General features: G+C 53.4%; 9 protein-coding genes across 9 annotated transcripts; 4 read left to right on the top strand and 5 right to left on the bottom strand.

The window, feature by feature from the left end:
• Positions 1-4,476: 4,476 nt before the first annotated feature.
• On the top strand, positions 4,477-5,884 carry PG997_003149 (uncharacterized protein; the record flags this gene model as incomplete). The annotated part of the gene is made up of 2 exons (XM_066807464.1): positions 4,477-5,521; positions 5,610-5,884. Coding segments are annotated over 2 exons (1,320 nt in total), but the record flags the coding sequence as incomplete, so codon positions are not given.
• A 25-nt stretch (positions 5,885-5,909) lies between these two features.
• PG997_003148 (uncharacterized protein) lies at positions 5,910-6,437 on the top strand (the record flags this gene model as incomplete). Its single annotated transcript, XM_066807463.1, has 1 exon — positions 5,910-6,437. One exon carries the CDS (start codon positions 5,910-5,912, stop codon positions 6,435-6,437), a length of 528 nt encoding a protein of 175 aa, XP_066671081.1.
• A 424-nt stretch (positions 6,438-6,861) lies between these two features.
• On the bottom strand, positions 6,862-7,794 carry PG997_003147 (uncharacterized protein; the record flags this gene model as incomplete). The annotated part of the gene is made up of 1 exon (XM_066807462.1): positions 6,862-7,794. The coding sequence occupies one exon, from the start codon at positions 7,792-7,794 to the stop codon at positions 6,862-6,864; it is 933 nt and encodes a 310-aa protein (XP_066671080.1).
• Positions 7,795-8,907: 1,113 nt separating this feature from the next.
• Positions 8,908-12,424, top strand: PG997_003146 (glycerophosphocholine phosphodiesterase Gde1; the record flags this gene model as incomplete). Its single annotated transcript, XM_066807461.1, has 7 exons — positions 8,908-9,172; positions 9,248-9,513; positions 9,624-10,788; positions 10,838-11,320; positions 11,373-11,541; positions 11,579-12,284; positions 12,347-12,424. The coding sequence occupies 7 exons, from the start codon at positions 8,908-8,910 to the stop codon at positions 12,422-12,424; spliced, it is 3,132 nt and encodes a 1,043-aa protein (XP_066671079.1).
• A 1,008-nt stretch (positions 12,425-13,432) lies between these two features.
• On the top strand, positions 13,433-14,455 carry PG997_003145 (nucleophile aminohydrolase; the record flags this gene model as incomplete). Its single annotated transcript, XM_066807460.1, has 3 exons — positions 13,433-13,435; positions 13,517-13,741; positions 13,808-14,455. 3 exons carry the CDS (start codon positions 13,433-13,435, stop codon positions 14,453-14,455), a joined length of 876 nt encoding a protein of 291 aa, XP_066671078.1.
• Positions 14,456-14,886: 431 nt separating this feature from the next.
• On the bottom strand, positions 14,887-15,520 carry PG997_003144 (uncharacterized protein; the record flags this gene model as incomplete). Its single annotated transcript, XM_066807459.1, has 2 exons — positions 14,887-15,207; positions 15,302-15,520. The coding sequence occupies 2 exons, from the start codon at positions 15,518-15,520 to the stop codon at positions 14,887-14,889; spliced, it is 540 nt and encodes a 179-aa protein (XP_066671077.1).
• Positions 15,521-15,563: 43 nt separating this feature from the next.
• On the bottom strand, positions 15,564-16,538 carry PG997_003143 (uncharacterized protein; the record flags this gene model as incomplete). The annotated part of the gene is made up of 2 exons (XM_066807458.1): positions 15,564-16,069; positions 16,136-16,538. 2 exons carry the CDS (start codon positions 16,536-16,538, stop codon positions 15,564-15,566), a joined length of 909 nt encoding a protein of 302 aa, XP_066671076.1.
• Positions 16,539-16,625: 87 nt separating this feature from the next.
• Positions 16,626-17,201, bottom strand: PG997_003142 (uncharacterized protein; the record flags this gene model as incomplete). Its single annotated transcript, XM_066807457.1, has 1 exon — positions 16,626-17,201. One exon carries the CDS (start codon positions 17,199-17,201, stop codon positions 16,626-16,628), a length of 576 nt encoding a protein of 191 aa, XP_066671075.1.
• Positions 17,202-18,054: 853 nt separating this feature from the next.
• Positions 18,055-21,196, bottom strand: PG997_003141 (DNA polymerase V-like protein; the record flags this gene model as incomplete). The annotated part of the gene is given in 7 exon segments (XM_066807456.1): positions 18,055-18,229; positions 18,244-18,347; positions 18,364-18,480; positions 18,513-19,647; positions 19,700-19,791; positions 19,824-20,098; positions 20,149-21,196. The coding sequence occupies 7 exon segments, from the start codon at positions 21,194-21,196 to the stop codon at positions 18,055-18,057; spliced, it is 2,946 nt and encodes a 981-aa protein (XP_066671074.1).
• Positions 21,197-27,357: the final 6,161 nt, after the last annotated feature.

Here is a 27,357-nt window from a genome sequence, read left to right as displayed (position 1 = left end):
TTTTGTCAGTGTGTGGTATAACACTGGTAGACGTCGTAATGGAAGGGGGCCACCTAGTACTTTTTACTGGCCCATGCCGAGTACGGTTACACAAGGGGGAGGACTGGATGGGACTTTTATGCATGATCAAACTTGGGACCATATAATCCACCCTTTTCCTGCAGTGCTCGCAGCGGTTGTCATGGTGTTGCCGACGGAAACTTAACCTTCGGAGATTGGGTTTGATTTTGTACACTGTTCGTTGTGCATTTGTACGAAGGGGAGGCCTGGTGGTTACGTCAATAATGCATGGGGGACATAAGAATAGCAAACGCCATTGCTATCGTGTCATATGCCCCTCGAACTTGGCCAGAAAAGAAGCAAGGGCACTGTTCATGCTGACTGTATCGCCGTAATTATGTCGTTCCTTATGACTACTACAGCGATCTCATGCAAGAAAGAATTAGGCCACCCTTTCATTCGGGAATCCCAAAGACAAGTCGTGGTCTCATCGAGACTTTGTCCCTTGCAGTCTGTCTATTCCTAGCAACCAGCGACCAGGGTCTTCTTGCGTGAGAGGCCGCTGTGCCTAGCCTGACAACCTCGCAGACGTATGTATGCCCAGGGGTGACGCATTGGAGGGATGTAGGAGGGGGGTCTGGTCTTCGGGGCGGCCCTCTTGTTCGCTTCTACTCAGAGAATCATTGGCTCTTCCCCCAGGTACGATACCGCACGCTAAGACAGATTGCCGGATCGGTGACACCAACAGACCCAACAATACAAGATCCCCTCCCGGCCAGCCGCAAACCATTAGATTATCATGGGCAGACAGATACGACCTGACACCCAGCACAGCTGAAATTGCCCTCAATCGACCCGACCAGTCAACTCTTACCAAGATGTCATGCCTATATGCGTCCTGGGGGCCGTGAACGGCTGGTCCGAGTTCTTTGTTCAATCAGAATTGACCCGCGCACTATGGGCGAGGCGCTGGTTTCCAGCAGTGATATGTCAGTTGCTGTGGCCAGATCTTACTTGAGTCAATCTTGTTACATTTAGAAGATCTGGGCATCGCAAGGTCTCCAGCCTTGAAGCTGGACGGACCACATTGGGGATGAGACACTCCAGATCGCTCCACGGGGTCTGAGACAGCCACTTTGTCTTTGCTACACTCGCGTTGGTAAGGGCTGATCAGGAAGGCCCACCTGTACTTTTCTTTACTGTGGTCATTAATGGAAACCGTCAGACCGTCGTTGTTTACCAGGAAGCCCACCAAGCTTGCGCCTTCAGGTATCACTTGGGTGTTGGGGGCTGGTCTGCAGGTGTTTGCTTCGTTGCTGTACCTGCGGACTTCATCCGAGCGCTAGTAGAGTATGCCCCAAGATGTATGCATGCCAACTTGGCTCTCAATAACAAGCTACCAGTGGGATGGCTGAGGAGATTGAAGGACTAGCAGGAGACGCCCTATCCTATGCGACTGGTCGCATACAGACTTGTCGCGCAGGGAGAGCAGCGCGTCTTACTGCCGTGGATTGGTCCAGAAACACTGAGCCTAGACTATTGTCTCCCGTGTTTGAGCGTTAAAAAGCCCCCGATGGTTCCTTAGTTGCTCATGCAGTCTCAGAGGTTGTCGCGCAGAACGAACGTCTTAATACTGCAGCTAAGGTTCGCTGAGCCGTGCCGGCCATGCTTCCAACGTACGTGGAGGGGGCATGCATGTATAAGCGGCAGCTGCAATGCCCCTGCTGGAGGAAGGACGAGTCGAAAGCCGATTTGCTGGTTGCACAAGCAGCCCTTGCCAGAGCAAGGATGCGTCACTGGGTAAGACGGTAGGAAGAAGGAGAGGTAACCTCTCATGGCAAAGATGGCGATAATGTGGGGAGGGCGGCTTTGGGTGCTGCCTTGGCAAGGGGGCTGAAATAGAGCCATTGATGCATTTGGTCCAAGACATTTTCCTCCCGCTGTGTTTGGTCAGAGATCCGGAGACTGACGGGGGTTGTACGGATCTATCCCGAACAGTCGACGCATGCAATAGATGGTCCAAAGCGATGCTAATAGTCCTTTGTCGAAATTGCCAAGGCACGGCATCTGCGATTAACACTTCTGACCTTCCTGGACCACATCCATCATCCACTAAATCGGGTGACTGGACATCAGAGAGAAAGAGAGGGCGAGAGCGAGAGAGCTAGAGAACGCGAGGACGGCACCGTTTTCGGCGGGCGTAATGACCAGCAGCCTTTTACGCCTCCAAGCAGTTGCTTTTTAGAATACGTTTCCTGCTCTGCCTGGCGTAGGCGGTTATGGCTGATTCAATTAAAAGCCCCTCCTACAGCAACGGCGAGGCGTTCCTAGTCCTGTAATCTTAGCAGCTCTTGTTGGTACCAGAGGGAAGTGTGGGCAGGTTGTAACCATTGCGGTCTATCAGTGTTAGGATAGGCGTCTGTCGAAATCAGCAGGCAGGTAGAGTAGAAAGCCTAGGCAGATATCGCGAAGCCCGTCAAGCAAAAATTTTACTGCTTGCTGATCGCGGATCCGAGCGTGCATGGAGCGGCTCCTCCAGAATCCGGGTCACAGCAGGCTAGCAGGAGTGGGAAAAATAGAAACCAGGCCTCCCGACAAAAGAAACAACAGCAGCAAAAAGCATCCGCACAGCAGAGCGTGCGCGTTAGTCCGCAGGTAGTAGGTCAGGTAGTGGCACTCCGTTCCGGAGACAGCGCACCAGTTGATCGGATATGGGCCCCCTTGGTGCTTGAAAGCTGACGATCTTTCCCCATTTGGCCGCCATTTCCAATATTCCCACCAGAGCCAGTTCGTGCTCGGACTGTCTGCAACGGGCAGTAGTACATGGCCAGCGGTGGATGCTGATGAGGTGATGAGGCCTGAAGCCGGCAGAAATCGGGCGCCACCGATAATTGCCAGCCAACAGAGATGGGCAAGTGAATGTAGAGCGTTCGATGCATTCCAGAATGGGATGGTGACAAAGGAAAAGGCCCGAGGATGGGGATTGCTTGGCCGTGCCCAACGACAACGATTCTCGTCATTTGGACTCATTGCGCCCCTCTTACACGTGCACTGGGAAGTGTCCAATCAATCAGATGCCACCTAGCAAGACGCGAAAGGATACTCATTGATGTAGGTAACGTATGGGCCGTTGATAGATGATGCATGCAGGTCGTTGCATGGCCTCAGCCAGCTAGACTGGCGATGATCGAGCAAAGTATACCTGATGTACCTACATTAGCTGGAGCTTGAGAATGGATCTTGGTAACCTGCACCCATCAATGAGCATTGCCCAGATTTATTGTTTATTGAATGCTCTCCTCTCGCACTGAATGTTGGGAGGAAGGAAGCCACATCCCCGGCCCCCCCGCGACGTACATTCCTAACTTGACAGGTCGGGCCCCAATCAGCCAATAGCATGACATGATTGTGTGTTCCCACTTGCACACCACATTTCCCACTTCGCACTTCCCACCCAGTCTGTGCCCGTTGGTCTCATGGATCAAATGCTACATGTATGGAGGGCCAAGGTATGTCCCCATTACGCCTGCATTCACTTGTCCGGTTCTTCTTGACAATTGCCGTTGGTCTTCGTTATCTTCCCCCATCGGTGGAATTTGTTATCGAGGAGGCATGGTTCAAGCCCCGTCTCTTCTTCCCCTGACGGCTCATGCCTGCTGACTGCACTTTTCATTGTCTGTCCGCCTCCCCCCAGCCCATGTTCTTCCAGTCAGCTGCATCGCCCTCAGTCAGCTGCATGCCCACTCGTCCTACTACGGACTGCTAGGAAAAAGCACCTTCAAAGAAACCCTTCCACATTCGCAGGTGCAGCCACAAGGGCTTAACGGCCTCTACGCTACTCTGGAAAAACTAATTACTTCTCTGCGGACATCACTGCATCCCTGGGCCTACGACACCACTGGTTTGAGACATCAGGAAAAAGACAGCCGTTCTTTCTCTTCTACCCCAAACCCATCTATACTTAAGTAATTTCCCCGATCCCCAATCACCGCCCAAGGCTCCGGACCTCTCGTTCGACATCCTACTACAAGAGGTTTGCCTTCCCTGGGTCCTGCTGTGCCATCGAGTACCGAAGTCCGTCTCGGTTGTGCCATCTTTGGGCCCCTGCGAATCTGTTTCACAGCATATGTCTACGACCTGTGGTACATCAATGCCGCCCTTGGCCGAGTCCTGTGATACTTGAATCATTGCTGCCGTGGACTACTTTCTATGACACAAGCCGTTATTCCTACACCTTGTCGCTAGTCGTTACATATCAACCACCCCCTCATACATCTATTGGTTACTTGGAGTTTTTATTCTTAGCAATATCTTCCCCGCGTTACAGTTGGTAGACCTGCTTCACATACTCGAGAAAAAAGCCACCAGCTACCGGGGACACACATATATGAGGTATGCTGAACTCGAAAACTGCTGCTGCTCCTTCGCCGTGTCGCTAATGCTGGATTAGATAATTATACTACGATACGTTTAGACCACTCTATAGCCATAGAGAAGATGGCTAGCGGGTTGGAAAGGTTGGAGAAACTCTTCAACGTCTCCAGAAAGAGGGACAAGACCATCTCCGGAAACTCGCCTTTACTGGACAACTTCGTATTTCCTTCACCGCCATACATGAAGCCCAAGTCTATGCGTATGACGCCAAGGGCAGAGGAGTTCGTCAGAGAGAAGCCGTCGGACTATGGGGGTCAGGATGATAGGAGTAGCAGGTTGAGCCAACCGGAGACTGGCGATCATCTTGAGAGACGGTCATCGTCTAATTATACCAGAGCAAGGAATACAGGGACATCGCGGAGCTCGAATTGCAGTGGAAACTCGTCATTATCCTTTGAGTACCAACGCGAGCCTGATGCTGCCCAGCAGCTGTCCAAATTCAAGTTTCCAGAAGACTCCTTGTTCCGACATCCTCCGACTACCCACTCAAGCTCGGCATCAGATGCCTCCTCACGCTCCGCACATGTTGCAGAAAGCGCCCCCAAAACACCGGAAGCCGAACCTTTGGAATCTGGCTCATTGGACTGGTCCCCAAGGCACATTTCCATGCTATTAAGCCCGCTCGATCCACCGCCACGTGGAGATCGCCTTGCTCCGACTGCTCAAGATGACACTGCGGAATCGATGATTTTGAAGCCTTCGCCAATCTTGAGAACTAGTGGAACAGCAGGCTCAAGATCTGCTTCTGGCAAGGTACCGGGAAGCTCAAGCCGCCGTTCCCGACAGGGTGCCAGATTACCGGAGAGAAAGCTCTCCTTATTCCCCAAACTCGAGCCCAGTTCCCGAGTGTCCCAGCCACTCACATACTCGCCTCCAGTGTCGGATAGCGAAGACTCGCTCCAAAGGACTTCGAGATCCTTCAGCGCTGCCGACACGTCAATTGGTAGCGTACCAACAACGATACCCGAACAAAGTACGACATCAGTTCATCAAGACAATGATGGCACTGATAAGTTTCAACGCGACTCTCCACGAAACACGATGGCTGCCATACAAGCAGAGTCAGCCATCACAAGGGGTGAAACAGGTAACATTGCCGTTCTACCTCGATCTCGGTTGAAAAGGACGAAGAGTGCCATCACACTTTCCCCTCATGGCCTCAAACATTGCAAAAGAACACATTTTGCATGAACCTACTCTCGATGATATATACGCACTTAGCGATGAAGATATCGCAGAAGCACGGCCTAGCACTCCTTCATCGAACCCCCAGAAGCCTCCGCCATTACCTCCCAAAGATATACCGAGCCGGATTGCTAAGAAGCGTGGAACAGCTGGCCTGAAACCTCATAAGCCACCAGCCATCGCCATCAAGCCCACTCATGGAGAGCTCACACCCCCTGAGACGCCGACAGAGTCTCTGTTTATTACCCCCCTCACTGCCCAATAACACAGCCGGTGCTTTTGGGGCAATCATGGCGGCCGGGATTGCAAAGAAGTACAGCTTCGATGTGGTATACCTAGTCAGCCTATGGCCGCAGGAGCCAAAGGATCCCTTATATTCGACAGTACAGGGCTCTATTGCAAAGCACCAAGCTCAAGTCTGCTCTACTGGCACCAAGCAACATGAAGCGCCTTCCAATGGCCGTTTTCTGGCAGCATTCGGGTTGAGTGACCTAGAGGAGCCTTTCAAGATATACACCAAAGTACATCTCAAGATCCTCCAATTCACGGAATGGCTTGAGTACGAGAAGAGCGAGGCAGCGTCTGAGACGCTTGACCGGGGCTGGATGCATTCATTCCTCTGTCAACGAGCACCAGCGAAACATGAGACAGCGGAGTGTCCCATGAATAGCGGTCTGGTGTTCGCCGCCTATCGAAAGCAGAAAAACCCTCTTTCGGTACCGGCAAAGGGCACATGGGAGAGGAAACAATTTCTGGAAGATCTCCATGCAGATGCCAATATCCTGGTTGACACCTTATCAGAGAGGGCGCTGGGTTGATGCTTAACCGATTTGTATGAAATATTGTCGGTATGAATTTGCACTGGCGGAGCTTCACATCATAGGTGAACAATCACTTAGCTAAATGGGACGATTAACGGTTCAACGGATGGGACGAAGTTACGTATCTAATGAATAAAGAAGTAAATGGATTTAAAAACCAAGAGATCTCGTTACATGACTATGTCGGTGTGACTCCATCTTAAGCACGTATCTTGCTTACCGGCCCTCATACCCATCCGGCCAGATCTGAGTTGACCTCATTCATCTCAAGGTCTTCATGTGGAAAGAACGTCCCAAGGTCTATATCTGGAGACTGGGATGGACGCCTCCCCATGCTCACCCGTCTTCCTGACTTGAGCTGCTCCATATGACGGCTAGTAATCTTGTACTCGAAGGCGGTGCCTTCGACCTTTTCGGATCATCAAAAACTAGCACATCCTCGGCGATGTACTTGGAAACCATTTGGGGCGCCTGGCCACGCCTTATCAACCGTCTTTTCGAGTGGTAGCATGAGCACCTCTTCAGGGGTGAGGCACTTCCTGAACATCCAGTCATCAAAGGAGTGGTAGGCATGCCAGAGTGGTTCGGGGACCCCGGCGGGTCGTTTTAGCGGCTGCGTCTGATTGTCAATGTCCTCCTCTCCTTCCTCCTCTTCCTGTTCGGTGTGGGTGTGTTGCTTCTCCTCATGACTTACTGCGCAAATGTACGCGTTCAAGGATGAGTACGAGTTCCAGACCTGCGAGGGCACGCCCTTGGGACTCTCTGAGGGACTCCGGCGCAGGCCCCGGACTGGGAGCCAGCGCAGGCTTCGCTGGAGACCTTCCTCCTTCTCCTCTCGGAGGATCGGGTCGTCCTCCATGTACTTCTTCTTTTTCCGTTTCTTCTTGGACTTGGTCTTGTCTTCGTGGTTGTTGCCCTCTTCGAATTTGACATTCAGTCTCCTGATAGCCTGGGCTGTCGTGAGCATCTTCCTTGGACGCCCAGGAGCAGCCCCCTTCTTGGACGCCTTCTGCACCCCGGCCCGAGACTTTGGCAGATTGATGACGGCGCTACCCGGTGACTTCTTATGCTTCTTGTCCCGTTTATCGCCGGCCTCCTTCGCTTCCTTTGGTTCTTCCCAGGTGACACCCATCGTTTCGAAAGCTTGGGCTTCGGTAGGCAGCTGCTTCCCGGGGGGTCCTGTTCTCTTTCTGGGGGCTTTCTTGACTCCAGATCTCGACTTTCTAATATTGGGTACCGATGCTGCTACTACTGGCTCAACAGGAGGAACAGTGGATAGTGTTTCATCCTTGGCTGCACGCCGCGGCTGTCGACGGGTCGCAGCTGCTCCTTCGGGCTTGCGCTGCTTTGCCATGACGGGAGCTCACAGCAGAAGCGGGCCTGGGGATAGAGTATTGGGTGTTTTTGGAAAGACAGAGAACGAGAATCAAGACAGGTTATTATTTCTTGTTCATTTATCATAATCATGATTAGGGAAACTACGTCTTATCTAGCATTCACTTGCGAGATTTACACCGAGCGGAGATGCTGCTTGCTTCGCTTTGTTTGGGTTGGGATACCAAAAGGGATCTGTTTGGGAAGCATTACAAAGAGCCCAGCGTGAAGGAAGCCAACCAAACTTATTGCACAAAGAGGGAGGAGCTTTTCTTGTGACCTATCTCAAAGATAGGTAAAGACGAGGGTGCCAGGGCACTTAGGCCATCGCGAGACAACGGAATGGTCTGCGCCCAGCCTCATGGTCAGAGTTAAAGATGGTTGTCGTGAGTGGTCACAGAGTTCTTATAATCACTTTATACCTGAAGGTATATACATCTACATGCTCGTGAGACGAGTAATTGAGATTACGTTTGGGAGACTATATGCTGATGAGGTTAAATGGGGATTGCGGGCATGAGTATACCTACTTTACCTAAGGTTAACCTACATCTACAATACATATATGCATGCGCCTATCAGTGGGGTCACATCCTGTAACCTTGATGCTGGTTAGTGGGTGACTATTCTGGCTAGAGGCCCCTACTCTATCTCATTGTACAACGGACATACTTCTGTATAGCAATCTGTACATATCTAGATCGACTGCAACGTTGATAAGCTCCCGCATTTGCTTTGCCAACTATTGGGCGTACCAAAACTGACATACCGCCAATCCACGTCATTCACACCTCAAACCGAGTCTTGCATGGCAAGTGTGAGACAGTTGAGAGAAACAAGGAAACACAATGGGCAGATTCTGTTTGCTCCAGCGTGGTCGCCATTGGCAAGACCCAGACTCCCGTATCCATGTACCACCCGCGGGAAATGAGAGGATATTGAATGCTATTCTTGCCAGGAAAGAGCGCGGACAGGGCCGATAAGGGTTCTTAGCAAGGCAAATCCAGCCAAGACACCAAGATCTTGACCAACCCATCACATCTTGGTGTCGACCTTGCCCACATTCCAAAGTATTCAATTGGATCCTTATCGAATGTGGCAGGCATCCATCCATCCACGCGTGCAATCTTCTCGACGGGTACTTATCAGCAAGAGCCAGGCCACACCCTTACAGACTCGCTTTCACCCTTGGCTGACCTCTGCTCCTCCTCGCCGACACGTCGCACCTGGCAGCAATATGAAATTTGGTTGCGACTTCTACACTGCACAGATCCCGCAATGGACGAATGCCTACCTCGATTATGATGGCCTCAAACAGACTTTGAAGCAGAAAGATAACGACGACCAGAGATACGATTGTGAGTTGTCACTGGTACAGTTGCTAGCAATGGCTTGTTTGCATCGAGGTTGACCTATGTTCTCCGCCCCAACAGTATTGGATTGTTCCTTGAGAGAGCAGACAGCCCGTCTAAACCAATTCGTCGATAAGCAGTCAAGCCTGGTCAGCCTTTGGTTCCAGAGTATCGAGGCTCGATTCTCTCTTCCCTCCGCCACGTCGGCGCCGCCTGACTGGACAGAGGTCGTCCTTCCTGAGCTAAGAGACCTCGAGTTTAACCTTTTGGAGGCCTTGTCCTTTGTTGAGCAACTAGAGGTCTTCTCCAGAGTCAACCGAGATGCAATCGCAGGTATCCTCCACAAGGTAGAGGTCACCGAGAATTGGACATTGCAAGGCCATGACAATGGCCTGCTCTACTTGCGAGCCTGGTCGGCTGAGACCCCCGGATGAGGGCGCTGCTGCAAACTGTTCAGCGGGCAATAGGCCTGCGACCGAAAGACGACAATATCGCATCACATTCGCTGATCCTGGACGTGGTGGACCCTGCTGCACTCGGCTGCTCCCCAGACGAAGTCATCAATGAAATCGGGACAGACAACTCATCGGCTCTCATGGTAGTCCTGGCATCGCCTGTTTCATACCTCGAGAACCAAGCAATGCTCTATTCTGTCACTCAGGTAGCCATTGTGCACCAGTCCATTGATTGCATCGAATCTCTTCTGGATGAGATTACGGCAACTCTTGATGGGGAGCTTTGTGTTCACCAAGACCCCCTGCAGCAGCTCATTACGCAGTTCTGCCGCAGTAGCGGTCTTACTACCAACGAGCTATCTGCCAGCACTGCGAAACATGATCTTCTTGACAAGGTAATCAGGCACTTGTCCCCCTTTCAGCATCAACTTTTATGGGTGAAAGACTGGAGACAACGGTTGCCCATCCACTATGCCGCCCACTACGGCCTGGTTGAGGTATCTTCCCAGATGATCAAGTTAATGGGCCCCTCGGCGATGCTGGAGGCTGATGCGTTTGGCGACACACCACTCGGCCTAGCCGTCACTTCGGGTCATACAGATGTCGTCAATGTGTTTGTCGATCTGGACACACACCGAGCAGATGGAGAGGCATCTGTCTTCACTGACGAAATAGTAGGTTCTTTGATGAATATTGCAACTCGATCGGCGTCAAGCGACATCGCCCGTAAACTAATTAAACTAGAGAAGGGAATGAACTCCCGGGACCAGTCTGGCTATACGCCTCTGCACCATGCAGCGCGACTGGGCTTTGTCGAAACTGTAAAAGCTCTTTTGGCCTCAACAGTCGAGCTTGATCTATCTATAACGGATGACTTCTATAGTTGGACTCCGCTTACAGTTGCTTGCGTTTGCGGCCATGTTGAGGTTATGAGGCTCCTTCTACTTGCAGGAGCAAGCACGCTGCACACAGATCGGCGTGGCTGGTCAGCATTGGACCATGCTTCCTATCGTGGACACATGGCAATTGCTGCTGTGCTTCAGGACTCTCTACCAACAAACACCGAAAATTTGGTGGCGCCCAAGGCATCGAAAGTACTTCCGCTATCGGAACCAACAACATCTGTTAGTCCACGGCCAACATATGTTACACCTCTCTCCAACGATGGTTCTGCGTCATCGTCAGTCTTTTGTCAACCTGGGCTCCTTCGATGTAGCTGTCAGGAGCAACTCTGTTGATTTGGAGGGGCATTTATATAAGAAGATGAAGGCGTTAACAACTCCAACCCGCACGTATCTCGAGGTGTCAGCGATCGATCATCCGGACATCTCACACAGGGTTTCGATGCCCTTTTTAGGAGACAAAGGGGACACCACGTGGCAGTTTCTGACAGAAGATGCGGACCGGATGAAACTCAGCTTCAAGCTTTTTGAGGTTGACGAGGAGTCTAAGGGCAAGCCCAATCTCATAGCTTCAGCGGTCGCATTGCTCGACTCCATCAAGGGGTGGTTCCGACCGGAACGTCAGAGCCTGAGGCGCGATTCCGCAGTGGCTCTTATCACTCCTGCCGGTGAATTTGCCGGTTCTGTATCATTCACCTTCTTGGTTTGTAAGCCTTATGTACCCAAGGAGGGTACATCGGTGAACCAGCCTCAGAAGATGCGCTCGCTCACCCCTGCCCAGGTGATTGGTCATCGAGGTGAGTAATACCTAAAATCCAGGACGACTATCACACTAACTCTACTTAACAGGCCTCGGATTGAATGAGAACGAGCTCAGAAGGCTGCAGATCGGAGAACATACGCTGCTCTCGCTTGAAAGTGCGCTGGATAATGGTGCCGATTTCATCGAGTTCGACGTCCAGGTGACGCGAGATCGAGTGCCGGTCATATACCATGATTGGGCAGTGAGCGAAACGGGGTTGGATACCCCTGTCCACTCGATGACATATGCGCAGTGGATGGCCATCAGCGACTCGCAGACGAATCCGCATCATGACGCTCCCCGAGGCCGTCTGCCGTGGGACGAGAGGTCCCGGCCGAGTCTGCCTCCCCACCAGACAAAGTCGATCGATTTGCGGACGACAGAACCCGGTTTCGAACGCGATGCTCCAGCGCATGAAGCACACGGTGGACTACTCCATCCGCAACATGAAGGGCAACACTCGCGGCGACTTCATCCACGACCGGTTCGTCACCCTGAGGCAGCTGTTCGAGAAGTTCCCCGAGCACGTCAGCTTCGACATCGAGCTGAAATACCCCATGCTGTCGGAGGTGGCCGACTGGGGCCTCGAGCCGTACGCCACCGAGATGAACCAGTACCTCGACGACATTCTTGATGTTGTGTTCGAGCTCAACGGCGGCAAGGACCGGTCTATATTCTTCACTTGCTTCAACCCGGAAATTTGCATCCTGCTGTCCACCAAGCAGAAGACGTACCCGGTCGTCTTCCTCAATGACTCCATGGTCAGCGGCGATGCGGGCGATCGGCGCGCCACCAGCCTCCAGCAGGCGGTGCGGTTCGCCCGGCAGTGGGGGCTCCAGGGCATAGTCATGGCAGCGGAGCCGCTTGTTGCCGCCCCTAGGCTCATTCGGCACGTCAAGGATCTCGGGCTGTTTTGCGGCTCGTATGGGGCGTTGAACGATAGTCCCGAGTTGGCCAAGGTATGTACATGCACCTGGATGGATGAGTCGATGGATTACATATACTGATATTTGAGTGATAGAAACAAGCTGCTGAGGGTTTGGACGCCTTGGTGGTCAACAATGTTCGGCTGATATCCAACACGCTTCGGGGCTCCTGAATTCTATGGTGGCAGGAGTTGCTATCTATAAGACATCGTTCCGGATCATAGTCAACAGTCTTGACCCCGAATCTCTCGAGGTAACCTTAACGGGAACAGGGGCCGGTCTCCTTTTGACACAGGGTATTTGGGGCGCTGGACGATGCGGATTTCGACTATGAAAGTCGAAGCAGCAATTCATAGCATCGCTTGATATTTCGTCATAGATAGAGACTGGCTTCTTCACTGAGTCTCAGGTACCCTTGTGGTCTTCCTAAAATGCGATTCAATTATAAAAGATGCGGATGATCAGATACCAGCCGGTGGTTCATAGTTGTGATGCCAGATATGTACAGATTGTTAAATACAGCAATAACAAAATGCCTTCTTCGTCTTCATGTTCGATACCTACGGACATTATTTCTGTAGCCAGGAAGAAGCAAGGTAGATAGCTGTTTGATGTATGAGGAGGTACCCCATCGGTTCAAGTTGGAACTCTTACTGGTAGCAAGTACCAACAGCACTCGTGACAAGGAGGCTCCAACTATCAACGCATAAACGTACTGATACCTACATGATATCGCAAATCGGGATATAGCGTCTTTATCCAGCTTTTTGAATTATTGGCGAGTGTCATCCATTGGCTGATACGTATCACCGTGATGCTATGGATTGATGTGGTTGAGGAAAGTGGAGGTTTTGAGTGAGTGACCCCGCCACAAGATGGCGTTAACTCCACCGATCAAGCCACATGTAGCGTCCGTGCACCGCAGCACGTACTGTAGTGGGCGGGCTGAGGTACATAGCTGGTAATGGGGTACCGCTACTACAGCAGCATAGCATGGACGACGCAGCTACAGGTTGCCTGATGATTGTGTGAAGCTCTCTGCCTCGTCCCCATCTACAGCCTCGACTCTCTCTCAACTCCAAGAACACCACCACCAAGCCCGACATTCCTCCTGCTCCAATTCTCCCCTACACCATCACCCACTACCACCGTAGCTTTCCTTCTCACAGAAATCTGTCAATATGGTAAGTTTCCCGCAGCCCGTCATCGGGTTGCAAGCTGCTTGGTTTGTCGTGGCCCATGAGCTAACCAACCTATCCCTGCAGACGTCGATAGGCACTGGCTACGATTTGGCCAACTCCATCTTCTCCCCCGATGGCCGCAACTTCCAGGTCGAGTACGCAGTCAAGGCAGTAGAGAACGGTGGCACCTCCATCGGCATTCGTGCGAAAAATGGTGTCGTCTTGGCAGTCGAGAAGGTCATCACATCCAAGCTGTTGAAGCCCAGCGCCAACAAGAGAATCGCAACTATCGACAAGCACTTGGGAGCCGTATGTTTTACACCCCGCCCCCGAATAACGTCAATAATCAACCAAATAGCTAACACATCCCCCCAGGTTTACTCCGGCATGATCCCCGATGGCCGCCACTTCGTAGACCGATCCCGCGACGAGGCCCGATCCTGGCGCGATACCTTCAAGACCCCCATCTCCACTTCAGATCTGGCCTCCCGCATGGGTGGCTACCTCCAAGCCTACACCCTCTACCAATCAGTGCGACCGTTCGGCATCACTGCCATCGTCGGTGGTTTTGATTCAGAGCTCGAGGCCCCCGTAGACGGTGAGGTCGGCAGCGGCCCTTCCATTGGTGCCGGCGGCAAGGTGGAGGGCAAGCACGGCGGTCCCGGCTTGTACATGATTGAGCCGAGCGGCATGTACTGGGGCTACTACGGCGCGGCCACCGGCAAGGGCCGCCAGGCCGCCAAGGCCGAGCTCGAGAAGCTGAACCTGGCCGAGGGCGAGCTGGACCTCAAGCAGGCCGTCAAGGAGGCCGCGCGCATCATCTACGTCGCGCAGCAGGACAACAAGGACAAGGAGTTCGAGCTCGAAATGACCTGGATCAGCGGCGCCAACGGCCCCACCAAGGGCCGGCACGAGGAGGTGCCCAAGGAGCTCATGGAGGAGGCCGAGCGGTTAGCGAAGAAGGCCCTCGAGGGCGACGACGAGGATGACGAGAAGAAGGATGACGACAAGATGGAGCTATGATGATCATGATATCCTGCATCTTGAAAGAAGAAGAAATGAGGTTTACGCATGTACAATACGGCGGCGAGAAAGCACGCCGGAGGCATTGGGATAACGGCATAGACTAATTCTATCGAAGAATCTCAAGCATCGCGGTCAAACGATCATGCTCGCAAGGCTGGATGGGTCCTCAACATATGAATGCTTCAGCGGTTTAGCCCCTCAGGCGACCGCGTATCGGAATTGAGCAGGCGTGGACCAATTTTACATCTATTGTTCGGTCTTTCTCATCCATGAAACTTTTGCTACGTGGTTGTCGTGCTAATATTGAATCTCATGGTCTGTCAGTGGACATACCAGGCAGGAGCAACTTGTCGGAGGCACCCAAACGCCTTTAGCCTACAGAATACATCCGTCATATCAGCCTGGCTCTCCGAAGTACTTCACTCCCTTTAAGCTGACCGACAGAGCCTCCCGTTCTGCGAGTTCGGGTACCCGTCCACGGCCTCGACCGCCCAGGCCTCGCTGCCCACCGTCGTGGGCGCCCAGAACAGCTGCCAAGGATCCCAAGCTCTTTTCACCTCGAGCAGGCGCGCGTAGTTCGACCCGAAGAAGGCCTGCTGCCACTCCGGCTCGCCCGGGTCCGCCTCGTTGATGTAGGCTCCCGCGCCCGGCGAGACGTCCCGCAGCAGGCCCGTGTACCGCTGCATCCGGGCGTCGCGGGCGCGGGCTTGCGGGCCGGTGAGGTTGTCGGGTTGGACGTCCATGAGCATCTGGGGCCAGGGAGCAAGCAAGTGGTTAGCGATGAAGGTAACTATCATAATAGGGGTTGGTTAAGAAGGAAGGTACTGTTCCTGCTACACTTACAGCGTGCATCAGGTTCTCCCGCCACGCGGGATTCACAGCATTGTCCGCACCGGGCCAGCCGGCTACTTCCCGCGTCGGCGACGTCAGGGTTGCGTGGAAGTAGAAGTTCTCGTCGTACCCGGCTTCGGTTGCGGTGCGGATCGCTGCCATGGTCGCGGTCCAGCGGGCGTCGTCTTCCCAGTTGGCCCGCGGCAGTAGGCGGGACCGGTACCTAACCATGGTTTCTCTGTTGTTAGTACTGCCTCCCCGCAACGTGTTATTCTCAGAGGTGTGTGCGTGAGCGAGGCCACAGCTGGCACGAGCTCTCCCGCAGACAATCTGACTTACCGCGTGTTGACGGGCTGGTCCCCGTACCGCCGCGGCGGGAGGCCCCGTAGATGCTCGAGTTCCTCGTCGTCGGGTCCGCGTCCGCGGCGGTCAGGACGCCAGCTTGGCGCAGCGAGGTGTACAGGGGCTGCATGATCCGGCCCACCTCGTCTCGACTGCGGTTGAGGAAGGTGCTCGTCGTCGTGAAGCGGAAGCCGCCGTCTGCTTGCGGGTAGATGTAGCTGAAGCCCTGCCCGCCGTCGCCTTCGATGATCCTGCCGCAGAAGCGATAGTATAACCCCACGCCTGTCCAGAACGCGTCGGCGTTGCGGACTACGATGGCGCCGTTGGTGGGGATCGAGGGGCTGGAGGCGGAGGACAGAGTCAGGCTTAGGGAGGTGGTTGTCAAGGTAATGGGTGGGTGGGCTTTGTAGACGGCGGAGATGATGATGCCGTATGTTGCTTCAAGAGAGGAAAGAGGGTTAATGAAGACATTCTTAGAGCATGGGCTCAGTCAGGAGCTCTCACCTCCACCACCTCCCCGCAAAGCGAAGAACAGATCCGGATTGGTAAACGGGTCCGCCGTGACGTATCGCCCATCCGCCGTCACGACGTCGAGGGAGAGTACCTGGTCCGCGCCCAGCCCGAGGGTCGAGGACACGACCGAGTGACCGCCGCCGCCGACCCAGCCGCCCACGCCGCCGACGGTGTTGCCGCCGGGGCCACGATGGTGATGCCGCCGTGCGCCGCCGTGAAGTTGGAGACTTCCCACGCCTCGATGCCGGTGCCGAACCGCGCCGCCGTGCCCGTGTAGTTGCCGAGCGAGAACGAGGGGAGGTGCTGCGTCGCTTTCATGTGGTGGAGCCAGATGCTCAGCGAGCCGGCGCCGACGGAGCGGCCGCCGAAGTCGTGGCCTGTGTTTCTGATTCATCGAGTCAGTTGGCTCTACAAACCCTATCGCAGTAACGCATTACTAGGGCTTTGTGGTTGACCTTACTTGATAACCAACCGGACCCCCTTATTCCTGGCAAAGTTGATAGCGATCTGCACGTGCTTCGCCGTCGTGGCGTTCACCACATACTCCGGGAAGCCACCCCGTGTACAGTTCTTTCCCTGCGTCTGCGTTTCTTTGGTGGCCAGGCAAGTGCTCCCTGCGTCCACTGCGCCAGCTCCGTGAGCGGATCGTCGAGCCAGAAGCGGGTGGACCGGGCGTCCCGGAGCAGGAACTGGCACTGCGCCGCGTCGTAGGCGGGGTGTTCTGGGTAACAGACTGCACCCGCGGGCGTGGGCCGGAGCAGGGCACCGTCGAGGAGTTGTTGAGGCGCGTCCACTCTTCTGTCGGGGACCAGAGGTCGTCGCCTGGAAAGACGCGGCATCGCTGCTGCTTCTGCCGAGATACGGTTACTGATGCTTCTGCTCTGTCGCCAAAGGCGATGGCGGAGAAGTCGCCTATGTCTTGCTCGGTGAGCTGGATCGAGTCGGCCAGGAACCCGTTCAACGAATCGCTATTGTACTTCGCGATATGAGACGCGGCCGAAGCAACCAGGCCAAATGCCCAGAAGAGCAGAACAGCGACAGTCTTGATGGAAGGCATTTTTACTCGTTTCTATTTGATGCCCATGGGCTCGATGGCATTACCCATCTAAGCCACCTGAGCCCGACGCCCATATATATAATAGACATTTTACCCTAAAGAGACGCACATCTTTCATCCCACTTCGTCTTCCCCTGAGTAGCAGCAGCATCATCTCACCATCCACGGACTGCGGTGATACTTCAGAAATCCCCTTATCCAGCTGCAGACCACGTCTAACCCAAATGAGTCAGCCATAGCGGGAGTCGTCGAGGGACAAATGGCGGAAGACGGGAGGCCACCACCTCGACCACAATAAGTGCCCCTTTAGGCAGGTGGGCTGAATAATTCCTTGAACAAGCCTTGGTTCCACGACAGCTCTGGCTGCCCCCGGGTGCAGTAGCTGACCCCAGGCTGAGACGTTTCATTCGCCAATGCTACCACACGGTCACGAGGCGTCCGCCCTCATGCGGTTTAAATCACATACAGCTGCAAACTTCGTGTGGGTGACTACGCCGGGCAAGGTAGGTAGGGCATTATTTGCGATTCTTCAGGAGGCCAGGTCCGTCAGCAATGCTTATCTAAGCATTGATCAGCATGTGGAAATCTCGAGACTGTTTCCTCATCAGATGTATGGTTGAGTGCGTGTTGCCGAATAGCGCTGCCGTTCTGAATCATGTCACCCTCCAAGGCATGGCGCGTTTTGCTGCTCCGGATGAGCGCCGAGTCCAACCAGGTCTGCTGCCTCTCTCGTCTAAGTGATGAAAATGGAAACCACAAGTGCTCGTACACGTTCAAATTCTTTTGCTGCATAATTCATCTAACCTCTTAAATGGGGGTATCTCGGTTAGGTACTATCGATATCTATACATGCTCATGCCTTCGCGTTGCTAGCGTGGCCTTGACACCAATTGATCCAATCTGTGAAGAAGGACGGCTGTATCCGTTTCCTCCCAAGAGTCCAGTCAATCTGGGTCTGGGTGTAGACAGCCGCAGCACGCTGGATGTTCTCCTTGTCGGCAGTGAACAGGCTGGACACGACCAACAAACTTGTAGTCGATACCGCCCGGGCAAAGGCGTGTGCTGTCCAGCGAGGCCTCTTCGTGGATCTTTTGCAACAGTGCTATCTGCTTGTCGGAGTCGATCGTAGAAGCTTCCGTATCCCCTCTCCCTTCTTGAAAACCCGGGCAAAGTTGGACAGGATATCAGTCGCCTTCTTCCCGAGCTCCTTGGTCTGCGTCGTACGGATGAGTCCGAGAAGTGGCAGAACTAGGCCGAACGCTAAGGGGTTATGCGCCTCCTTTTGAGATAGATGTCCAAGAAATCGAGAACTCGATGCTTGAAATGAATCATCATCGCTCGAGCATCCTTCTTCTCTTTGCTCTTGTTGGTCTTCTGGGCCCGTTGTTTGAAGACCTCGACCAGCTTCTCATCTAGCGCCATCATTTCCGAGTCTGTCATGTCGGAGTCATCATCGGAACTTTCAGCATCGTTGTCCTGGTCGAGACGGTGGCTTCCCAGGACCTTTGCAAGAGCAACATCGAGATCGGCAATGTCCTTCGCTTTAGCTTCATCTTGCGCCTCATCCTCGTCCTCATCCTCGTCGGCGTCAGCTTCCTCGCCGTTCAAGGTGACGAACTCGACATCAGATCCAAGCTCGGAAATCTCGTCTTCGTCATCATCGTCATCTTCATCTTCACTTCCGCTCTCACCCGATTGATCCGCATCAGGCATGTCCTCATCCTCGGCGTCGAAAAGAGCCTGCTGTCCCTTCATGTTCTCTTCCGCTGCAAGGTGCTCGGTCAAGCCTTCAAGAGCATCCGCAGAAAGTTGCGGTGTGAATGCCTCGAAAACCTGCTGTGTGATCTGTCGCATCAACGGAGACTGCCTGGAAACCATTGAGAGAAGGATCTCCACCAGCAGAGATGAAGCCGCATCATCAGTCTCCTTCAGCTTTTCCGAGCACTGCTTCAAGTCCTCCAAGGTAGTGAGAGCATCAGCATCGCCGTCATATAGCTGCAGAATGGTGATAGCATAGAGCATTGCGAGACTAAGAGAGGGACTGCTCTCCGAACCCTCCTTTTGGCTCTGCTTGGTCAGCTTCCGCAGAGACTTCAGTGCAGCCTTGCGCTCAGCTTCCAGCTCCGCGCTCATTTTGACTGCTGTTGGCTCTACAGTGACCACTGCGTCGCACAAGAAACGATAATCCGAATGGCGCTTTGTCAATTTTGCGAGAGCAGATGACAGTCGGTTGCGGAAGACTTGTCGAGTCTTGTCAGAAAGTTCAGGAGAGAAGTTGGCTGAGCTAGAGTATGAGTTCTTCACCAACTCTTCAAGTGTAGTCTTCAGCACCACATCTTGGTCTCGTTGTAACTCGCCCGATTCGTCTTCCGATGACTGTCTTCGAACACACATGAAGAAGACGTACCCAGCATACACCTGGCGAGATTTCTCTGCCTCGTCTTGCCTGTATGCTTGTCAGTTAATATACTCAATTGAGGTTAACGAGGTAAACTTACTCTTTGACGACAACAACAGGTTCTCTCAGAAATTTGAGAATAGCCTCAACATTGTCAGATGTGACGTGCTGAAGAATCTTCTCCACGGTGCTCTGGTGTGTTTGTTGGTCAAAGTCGTAAGCACCATTCTTGCCGAGGAACTCTTCCAAAATAGGTAGTAGGAGGTCGGTTCTGTCTCCACGATGCCCTCAACAATCTTCAGCGATTTAGTAGCTGCTCGGTGGAGGTAACGATCCTCTTTAGCTGCTTGATTTATCAGGCATCTCATCAAATTCTTCGAGAAAAGGGCCTTGATCGAGTCATTGGACTTTTGAGCAGCGAAAGCCTGTAGGAACTTCTGGAAGATCATAAGGCCGCGGAACTTCTGTCCCTCGGTAGCGTTTTTGGAAAATAAGCCATCTGTGGCTGTTAGAAGAGGGTTCCAGCCATGGACAGGAAGAAAGGCTCACCATCAATCACTGTGCTCCAAAAGAGCTTCAAGTCGCCAGCATCGTTTGATTTGCTCTTCTTAACACGCTCGATGAAGTATGATAGAATCAGGTCCCACACGAAATGTAATTGTGCATTCCAACTGCCTGACTTGGCCTTGAGCACCACAGCTTCTTTGTTGCCATCGTCTTGCTTCACGTTGTCCTTGAGCACATTGGCGAGTTCAGGCAGACTTTTGGTGGCCAAGGGATGGCTCCATGGCTTTGAGGGCATCTTCATGTCAGGATAGCACGTTAGGGCCCCAAGCCAGAGGCCAACACCCTCAGCTGTTTTCCCCAAGCCAATCTTGATGAGCTGCTCGATTGTTTCTTTGGCCTTGGCCTCGCCCATTTGCGGCAGTGTCTCGACAATGAGCCAGACACACTGTGAGCGCAACCATACTTTCTTGTTGGCCAGATCGAGCAGAAGACCCATGACCTTGGACCACCTGGAATCATCACTGCCAAATAGCACCTTCGACTCGATGAAGCTCTGTAAGCCAAACAGTTGCCCATAGTATAGATCCCTCTCCTCTTGTCCCGGCAAAGCCCCGTTGGGTTTGGTCTTCTCCAGAAGGATGTCCAATACAATAGCGAATGGCAAGCCAGGAAACTTGGTCTTGCTCAGAGCCTTGGGGCCGAAAAGCTGGCTGAGTATTTCTGTCAGTACAAGACTGAATCCCACTCTTGACGCATTGCGGGAGCTGGCGAGGCCTCGGAATAAGCGCTTCTCGAGATGTCGTCTCAGGGCGGGCTCTTCACTCGCAAGGAGACCGGTAATGGCAGCATCTGCAGCTGCAATGCGCTCAGCGCTGTCGAGGCTACCGAGAAGATCATAGACATGGGCCTCGCGCGTTCGCTGGTCGTTGGTGGTTATTTCGGCAGAGAATGGGGATTTGTCGAGATTCAGGTCGACGGCTCCATCGGCGGGAGGTTGTTGCGAGGCCTGGTGGCCATCTTTTGACTTCTTGCGGTTCGGTTGAACGTCGTTGGAGCTGTTCTTAGCACATCTCTTCCGTTTGCTTCCCATATTGACTGGTGTTCAGGGTCCAATGGGCAAATTTGATGTGACGATGCGATGCTGCATCTGCATTAATTTTCATGGGCATGGCCTATCATCACTATCGCAATGCTATGGATAAGCGCGCCTGCGATCAACTTTTTTTAATTCTGCCGTCTCTTACCACTCGCTGGGAGCTCCCCCCGGGCGCCCCACCCTGCCACCTGCCCCTCCATTGCCCATTGCCCAGTGCTCATCGCCTAGCTGTTGCTAGCTACCCCTAATAACTAGCCCTGTGGCGTAATAGCGAGGGTTACGGAATGGAGATCATGTTTCCAAGATGACCGGAGTAACAAGCAATGTATGTACTGTATGGACCTCGAACCCAGTTCGTGGCCCGACTGATGTATGTGGCCCGCACTATTGATCTCATCATTACATACGAAATGACCACGGCGGTTTCCGTGTGGATGTATGTACTATCAGTTGCCTAGGAGAATCGAGGTTTTTTTTTCTGGTCGTTCTCAATTTTTCTTTTCCACATGGAGTAGATGGGGCTCTGGATCCCAAGGGATGCTGCTAGGGAGTCAAATTTGTCACGAATCTCCTCTTCGGACCCCTTGGGAATAGGCAAAACAGAGCTCCAGTCGAAGGAAAAAATCCAGAAGCAAGCATAAGCCGTGTTCGAGCTCAAGGTAGTTGCTTTGTCACGACTCGCCAGGGTCCAGGCAAAGGGCGGGAATAAAAAGTTCTCAAGAAAGGAATGCCGGGCTGCCGGGAGCAGTAGGGTCTATGAATGTAGCAAGCAGTTATTAGTGGGCAAAAGCAAAGCGCTTTGACTGTTGGAACCACAGGCTCCAGCAACCTTTCTTTGGTTGTTTGGTCAGCCTCGAGTCAAGCAAGGGCAAAACAGAGACGATCAATGAGACTGCTACGACGTTGGACGTCAATGCTAAAACACATTAGCGATAGCGAGCACTTCATCGTGACTTCGCACCGTACCTACAGCTGCCTTTCAACAAGACTCGACCCGTTGCTTTTCCAGACAGCCGGAGTCAGGAACAAGGGACTGGCCTTCGCCTACTTCCGTGAAGCTACGGAAGGTATGTAGTAGCAGTAATACTACCCAAGCCGAGGTTGCGTGACACTTGATCAGCGTGCCAACCGACGGACGGGGTGACTGGCCAAAAGGACACAGCCGTCCTCATAACCGCCAGAACTGACGGAAGGATCGTAGACCCTGCCCGGCGCTGCCGCAGACGGTATAGCGAGGCTTGCCCGCCTTTAGTTTAGCCTCGTCTCGTGACTTCGCGACCAGGGCTGACGACGGGCTCCAAGCGGATGTTTACTCATACGCGTACGGACCTAAGAATTGTTTACTTGACGCCTTACCCTCATTTGCAGCATAAAGCCTGTTGGGCTGGACAGTAGACTGGGGGTATCGCAACCCTTCCCCATACGCGCCCCACTGTTCCTTGCTGAACATCAAACACCAATGCAAGACCATCACGAGGATGCCCAAGGGGCCCGTTTCGCAGGACCATCGTGCATCTCGATGGGACCATACCCTTTATGCCGTGAAGCAGACGCCTGCCACTGCGGCTTTTACACCAAGCCCAATGGACAGACTAGGTGGCGGGATATCGAAGCCCATTGGGATTGAGCTACTTGCCGGATAAGGAGATCAAGCTGACTATCTCTGTCTACCTGAAGAGCTGAAGGCTGCTGAGACCCGCGGCGCGAGGGGTAGTCGGTCAAATGCCGGCTCCCATTGGTCGCCGGCCTGTCTCCCCAAACCTTCGCCAGCTTGCTTTTCATGCAGTCTGCGTAAGGATCGGAACTGTAATCCTATCAGCCTAAGCCGTTGCGGTCGAACCGCAGATGGCGGTCAGCAGATTGCCTGGTGGTGCATAGCGGGTTGGGACAGACTTGGTCTGCATGTCATCCGGTCTGCGTCTGGTTGCTATCGTCGTCCATGCCAACATGTAAACAATCAACAAACGAAACACAATAATAATAGGCTGGATCTCGATACCCTCTAGTTGCGGTGACGCGCCGGTCCTATGGAACGCCATTCCCTGATTTTGTACGGCGTAAAAATGGCCGCCTTGATATGGTACAGCTGAGAGTGATCACGAGACTCCAGAATGGGATATCGGTTACTATGGGATTTTGAAATGAAAAATGACGATTGTTTTGTGCGCCAACACGAGGCTCGCGCCGAAGATCAGTAGGCCGGACCGGAAAACTTGGCCTGAACACAGGAAAATGACGTCGGCCACCGATCCATGAGATCGGAATGAAGGACGGGTGATCGAAGCTTTCGCCCTGGCTTCCTTGGACCATTGACGCTGCCACCGCGAGACGCTACTTGCATGGGAGCGATATCCATTTTAGAACAATTCCCGAACAAAAATTGTTGCTTGTCAATTGAATAGCGTCCGGCTTGGTCCTTGGGCCTTTTCTGGCGGTTTTATTTTCCCGTCCGGCCAGAGGTGGTGTGAAGGGCCAAATCTCCCAATCAGGCTGAGGGGGCCTGTGATTCGTCTTCGTCTACACCCTCATCTCTAGGTAAATCATTAATTGTGATTCCCTACCCGGCCATCTCATAAGCGCCCATTTTATGCCTACATTGCCAGGATCGGGGGCCCCAAGGCGATTTTCTCCGACGCGGCTCGGGCTACAATCAAAATTGAGCAATGGAGCTTTGCGCTTGTGTCTTCCAATCACACAGAGACACGCCGAATATTTGATAATAGTTGATTTCCGCTCAGGGCAGTGGGAGATCTCGGCCTATCTTGTCATCCCATCGGCCAGCACACCGGCTTCGGTATTCCCTTGTGTTCCATGCCGTACGGCTTGTAGCCCTGAAGATAACATAAATATGATAACAAAACATACTCGACATAACATAACATGGCAGCAGCATAACACAACAGACCCTGAATCGGTCGCCGTGTGTTGGCAATCGGCTCCGCTCGCTTTCTGCTCGGGAGGCTGTGCGGTGATTGGGTCGGATGCGCACTATGTATGTGTAAACAACGGTAACCATGTCTGTCTGCCATGACCGACTGCCATGTCTGCCATGGGCATTGTCAAACGTCGGCCAAGAACGTAAGCTGCAGGAGCTGTGACTGGAACCAAGTTAGGTACAGGCCACTAGGATCCGGAATGGGCAGTTCTCTGCAGGCTACTGCATGCCTACTGCATGCTCTTCCAGTGCTTCCGTCTTCGGGTCACCTCGGTCGCTTGTCATCTGGTGCCATTCGGATGGAGCGCCCTTCGTCCTTCCTTACGAGGAGGCACTTGAAGCTTACGAGCTACCGGGCTACTTTCTGACGCTGCTGCAGGGCTTCTGCAACCCAAAAGCCAAATCACCGCCGCCAGCCAGCGTCCTCCTGCACACTTCTTCGCACTGCACGGCATGGCCAGGCGGGGCTCTCCCTGCCACGATGCCCCATTCCGCCATAAAGCTGCCGGGGTGATGCTTATTCACACAGCAACCAAGGAGGAACCGTTTCCAAAAAGAAGCAGTGATTCGGCGAACCAGACCAGGCCGCACCCGCTCAATCTCCAGAAGTCTGGTACCGTCACTGTTTAACAGAAACACCTGTTTCTTTTCGTGTCAATGCTTTCCGCGCTTCGCTGCTTTCGACGAGGAAGCGAGTTTCAGGCCTGCAGAAAGGCTCTGCCACGGTGCGATTGATTCCCGCAGGGCTGGCCAAGCCATCATTCGACTCCTGCTTAGTGCACAGTATCATACAAGACAAAAAGTATATACATCGGGGATATATGTAACTCAACCGTTCGGCAGTTTGGATCATCAATCGAACTGTAGGTACGGTGCGGCAACTGGGGGAGCCTTTCCGCCCCGCAAGTACTCAGACTTGTGAGCCCCAGCCCGTTCCAGGCCTGCGACAACGGGACTGCGTAATTTGCAATATTGAAGGGTCCGGAACCCGTTGGACCCCTGAAGCATCCGGATGGGGGAGGTTATCGTCGCTCGTTGTGGAATTTGACGTGTGGATGGGACTGGATGTCTCACGATATGATGAGAGCTGTTGGGTTGGCATCACGGCATTCCAGGCCTAGCGATATGATGTTGGCTCGAGGTAAGCCGTCATTCACAAGGGCAGCCGGGGCTCTCGCGTTCGAGAACACCGCCTCCGGAAGTTTTTGAGCCATTGACAGCTGAATGCTTGCGTTGGCGCAGAACAAACTTCTGGAATGAGTGCGCGAGTTCCATCCAGTTGGGTCAAGGGCCTAGCTCCTGTCGCCGTCGTCTGGCTTCTGATGCCAAGTGAAGCACGCCGTGGTATTCGTCTGCCAGACCGACTTTTGCCTCTCGTTAGCATACTCAGAATTAATCTATCTCGAAACAAACTGCTCGAATCGCTTGGGCTCCTAGGCATCTAAGCCCTTCCTCTCAGCCGCCAAACAAAATCCCAGACTAGAAATACATTCTTCATGTAAGCCGGATGTAAGCCCAGGTGACCAGGCCCTCAGACGAACGAGCGAGCTGCACGATCCTGCTGGGGTATTTCCCAAAGCGGAAATAGCCCACAAAGCGGCGCTTGGCGATCGTCCTGCTTCTTCTGGCCGTGACCTTCTACCACTAGCAGGTATCCGAGTATCTGTCTGTACGTATTGTATGCATCTGCAAGGGCGAGCGTCTATGCAAAAGCCTGTTGCCCGCCTACCGAAACAAACCGTGGAGGAATTCTGGGTTGACACAAATAGTTCGCGAGCCAATTTTGGCAGTCCGGGTCTAAAGGGATAGATTAGAAATAGAAGCCGGCGTCGAGCCTGACTTGGGTCGGCGATGCCCATTAATCTTCGTAAAGTACATGCAGGCCTGGCCCTGCCCTGGAGCTGAGGTTATCTCTAGTGCGAGCTCACCCAGCAACGCTTCCATGAGCCCGCTATCGCATCATAATTTTGCATACTGCATACAATGCTTGCAGTTCTTGGGAAGGGCAATGACGGAGTGAATACGCTTGCTGTTGACTCGAGTGCAAGGCAGATGCACTCACTAAAAGTCCGCGGCGGCGAAAGAAAGAAAGTATGTCCCCAAGACGGCTTTTTTCCTTGATTTTCACCGGTCCGGCCTGGTACATAGAAGTCATGGAATCGGGATCAGACGAGATGTAATTGCGTGATCTAGCAACAAGAATTCTGGGTACTCGTACCGTAGATCTGGGCAGCCGGTCAATGAGGTATGCTGGTATGTATACCGCCGAGCTTCGCACTGCCAGACTGTACGTATGTGCTCCATCGCCAGATTGGGCGGGCAGGTCACGGATTAGGAAGCGAGCTGGCAGCATGAAACCTGCCTGCTGGGCGGGCAAGGTTTCAAGGGGAAGACTGACAGGACGAAATGGCGCCGCTATTCGTCAGCGTCAGCCGAGTTGGTGTGCGTCCTTGAAATTTCCAGGCTGTGACCTCGAATCCAGGGCTACAGTGCATCGGTCCGGGGGTCACAATGGGGGGGGCGCAATGGCACGCATTGCTGCATTGAGCGCTTGCAGCTGTTAGCGGTAACAGCTGGAAAGGGCCAATTCAGGTTTTTGGCAGTGGTTTGTGACTACCAGAATGATGTAACCAGCTCCTGCTGCTCTCTGCTCTGTCTCCCAGCTCGCCAGAGCATGGCGATGGGCGACGTAGGCGACGTAGGCGAGCCCCAGACAGTGGGCAATTGGCAATTGGGATAGCGTAGCATTCTACCAGCTACAGTAGGGAGGAAACGCCTTGGTTCCACAGGGTTGCAAGACCAGCGCCTAGCGGGTTTTGTTAGCCCGATGGATGGGCCATACTTAGAAGGAAGTTGCTATTAGCAGCAGCAGCAGCGTGCGTCAGGCACAGAACAGCTAGACAGGTACCGTCCGTCACCCATGCCAGTCAGCCAGTGCCAGCGCCAGCGCCCCATGCATGCCATGCCCATGCCCAGCTGGCTGTTGCTGCTGCTTGCGATTCCACCGACCACCTCCTCCCCATCCCACCCACCAGCGCCAGCGATAGGCCCCCGGCCCCTGTAGGTGACAGCGGTTGAAAACGCAACTAGCGTTTGCTTCTGTCTGCTCAGTAACTAGGTACGTTGTAGCACTCCAGTGCACGCCTAATTGCCCCTGACAACGCTGTCCCAGGCGTTTTTCCTGTGCTGGAGAGCAGCTGTCTCTGCTCTCCACCTTCTG

Source organism: Apiospora hydei, assembly GCF_038363865.1.
Source record: "Apiospora hydei strain CBS 114990 chromosome Unknown utg000004l_segment0_segment0, whole genome shotgun sequence".
In the NCBI taxonomy this organism is placed as follows: domain Eukaryota; kingdom Fungi; phylum Ascomycota; class Sordariomycetes; order Amphisphaeriales; family Apiosporaceae; genus Apiospora; species Apiospora hydei.
The sequence above is the reverse complement of the archived record's forward strand: the minus strand, read 5'-3'. Positions and strand labels throughout refer to the sequence as shown.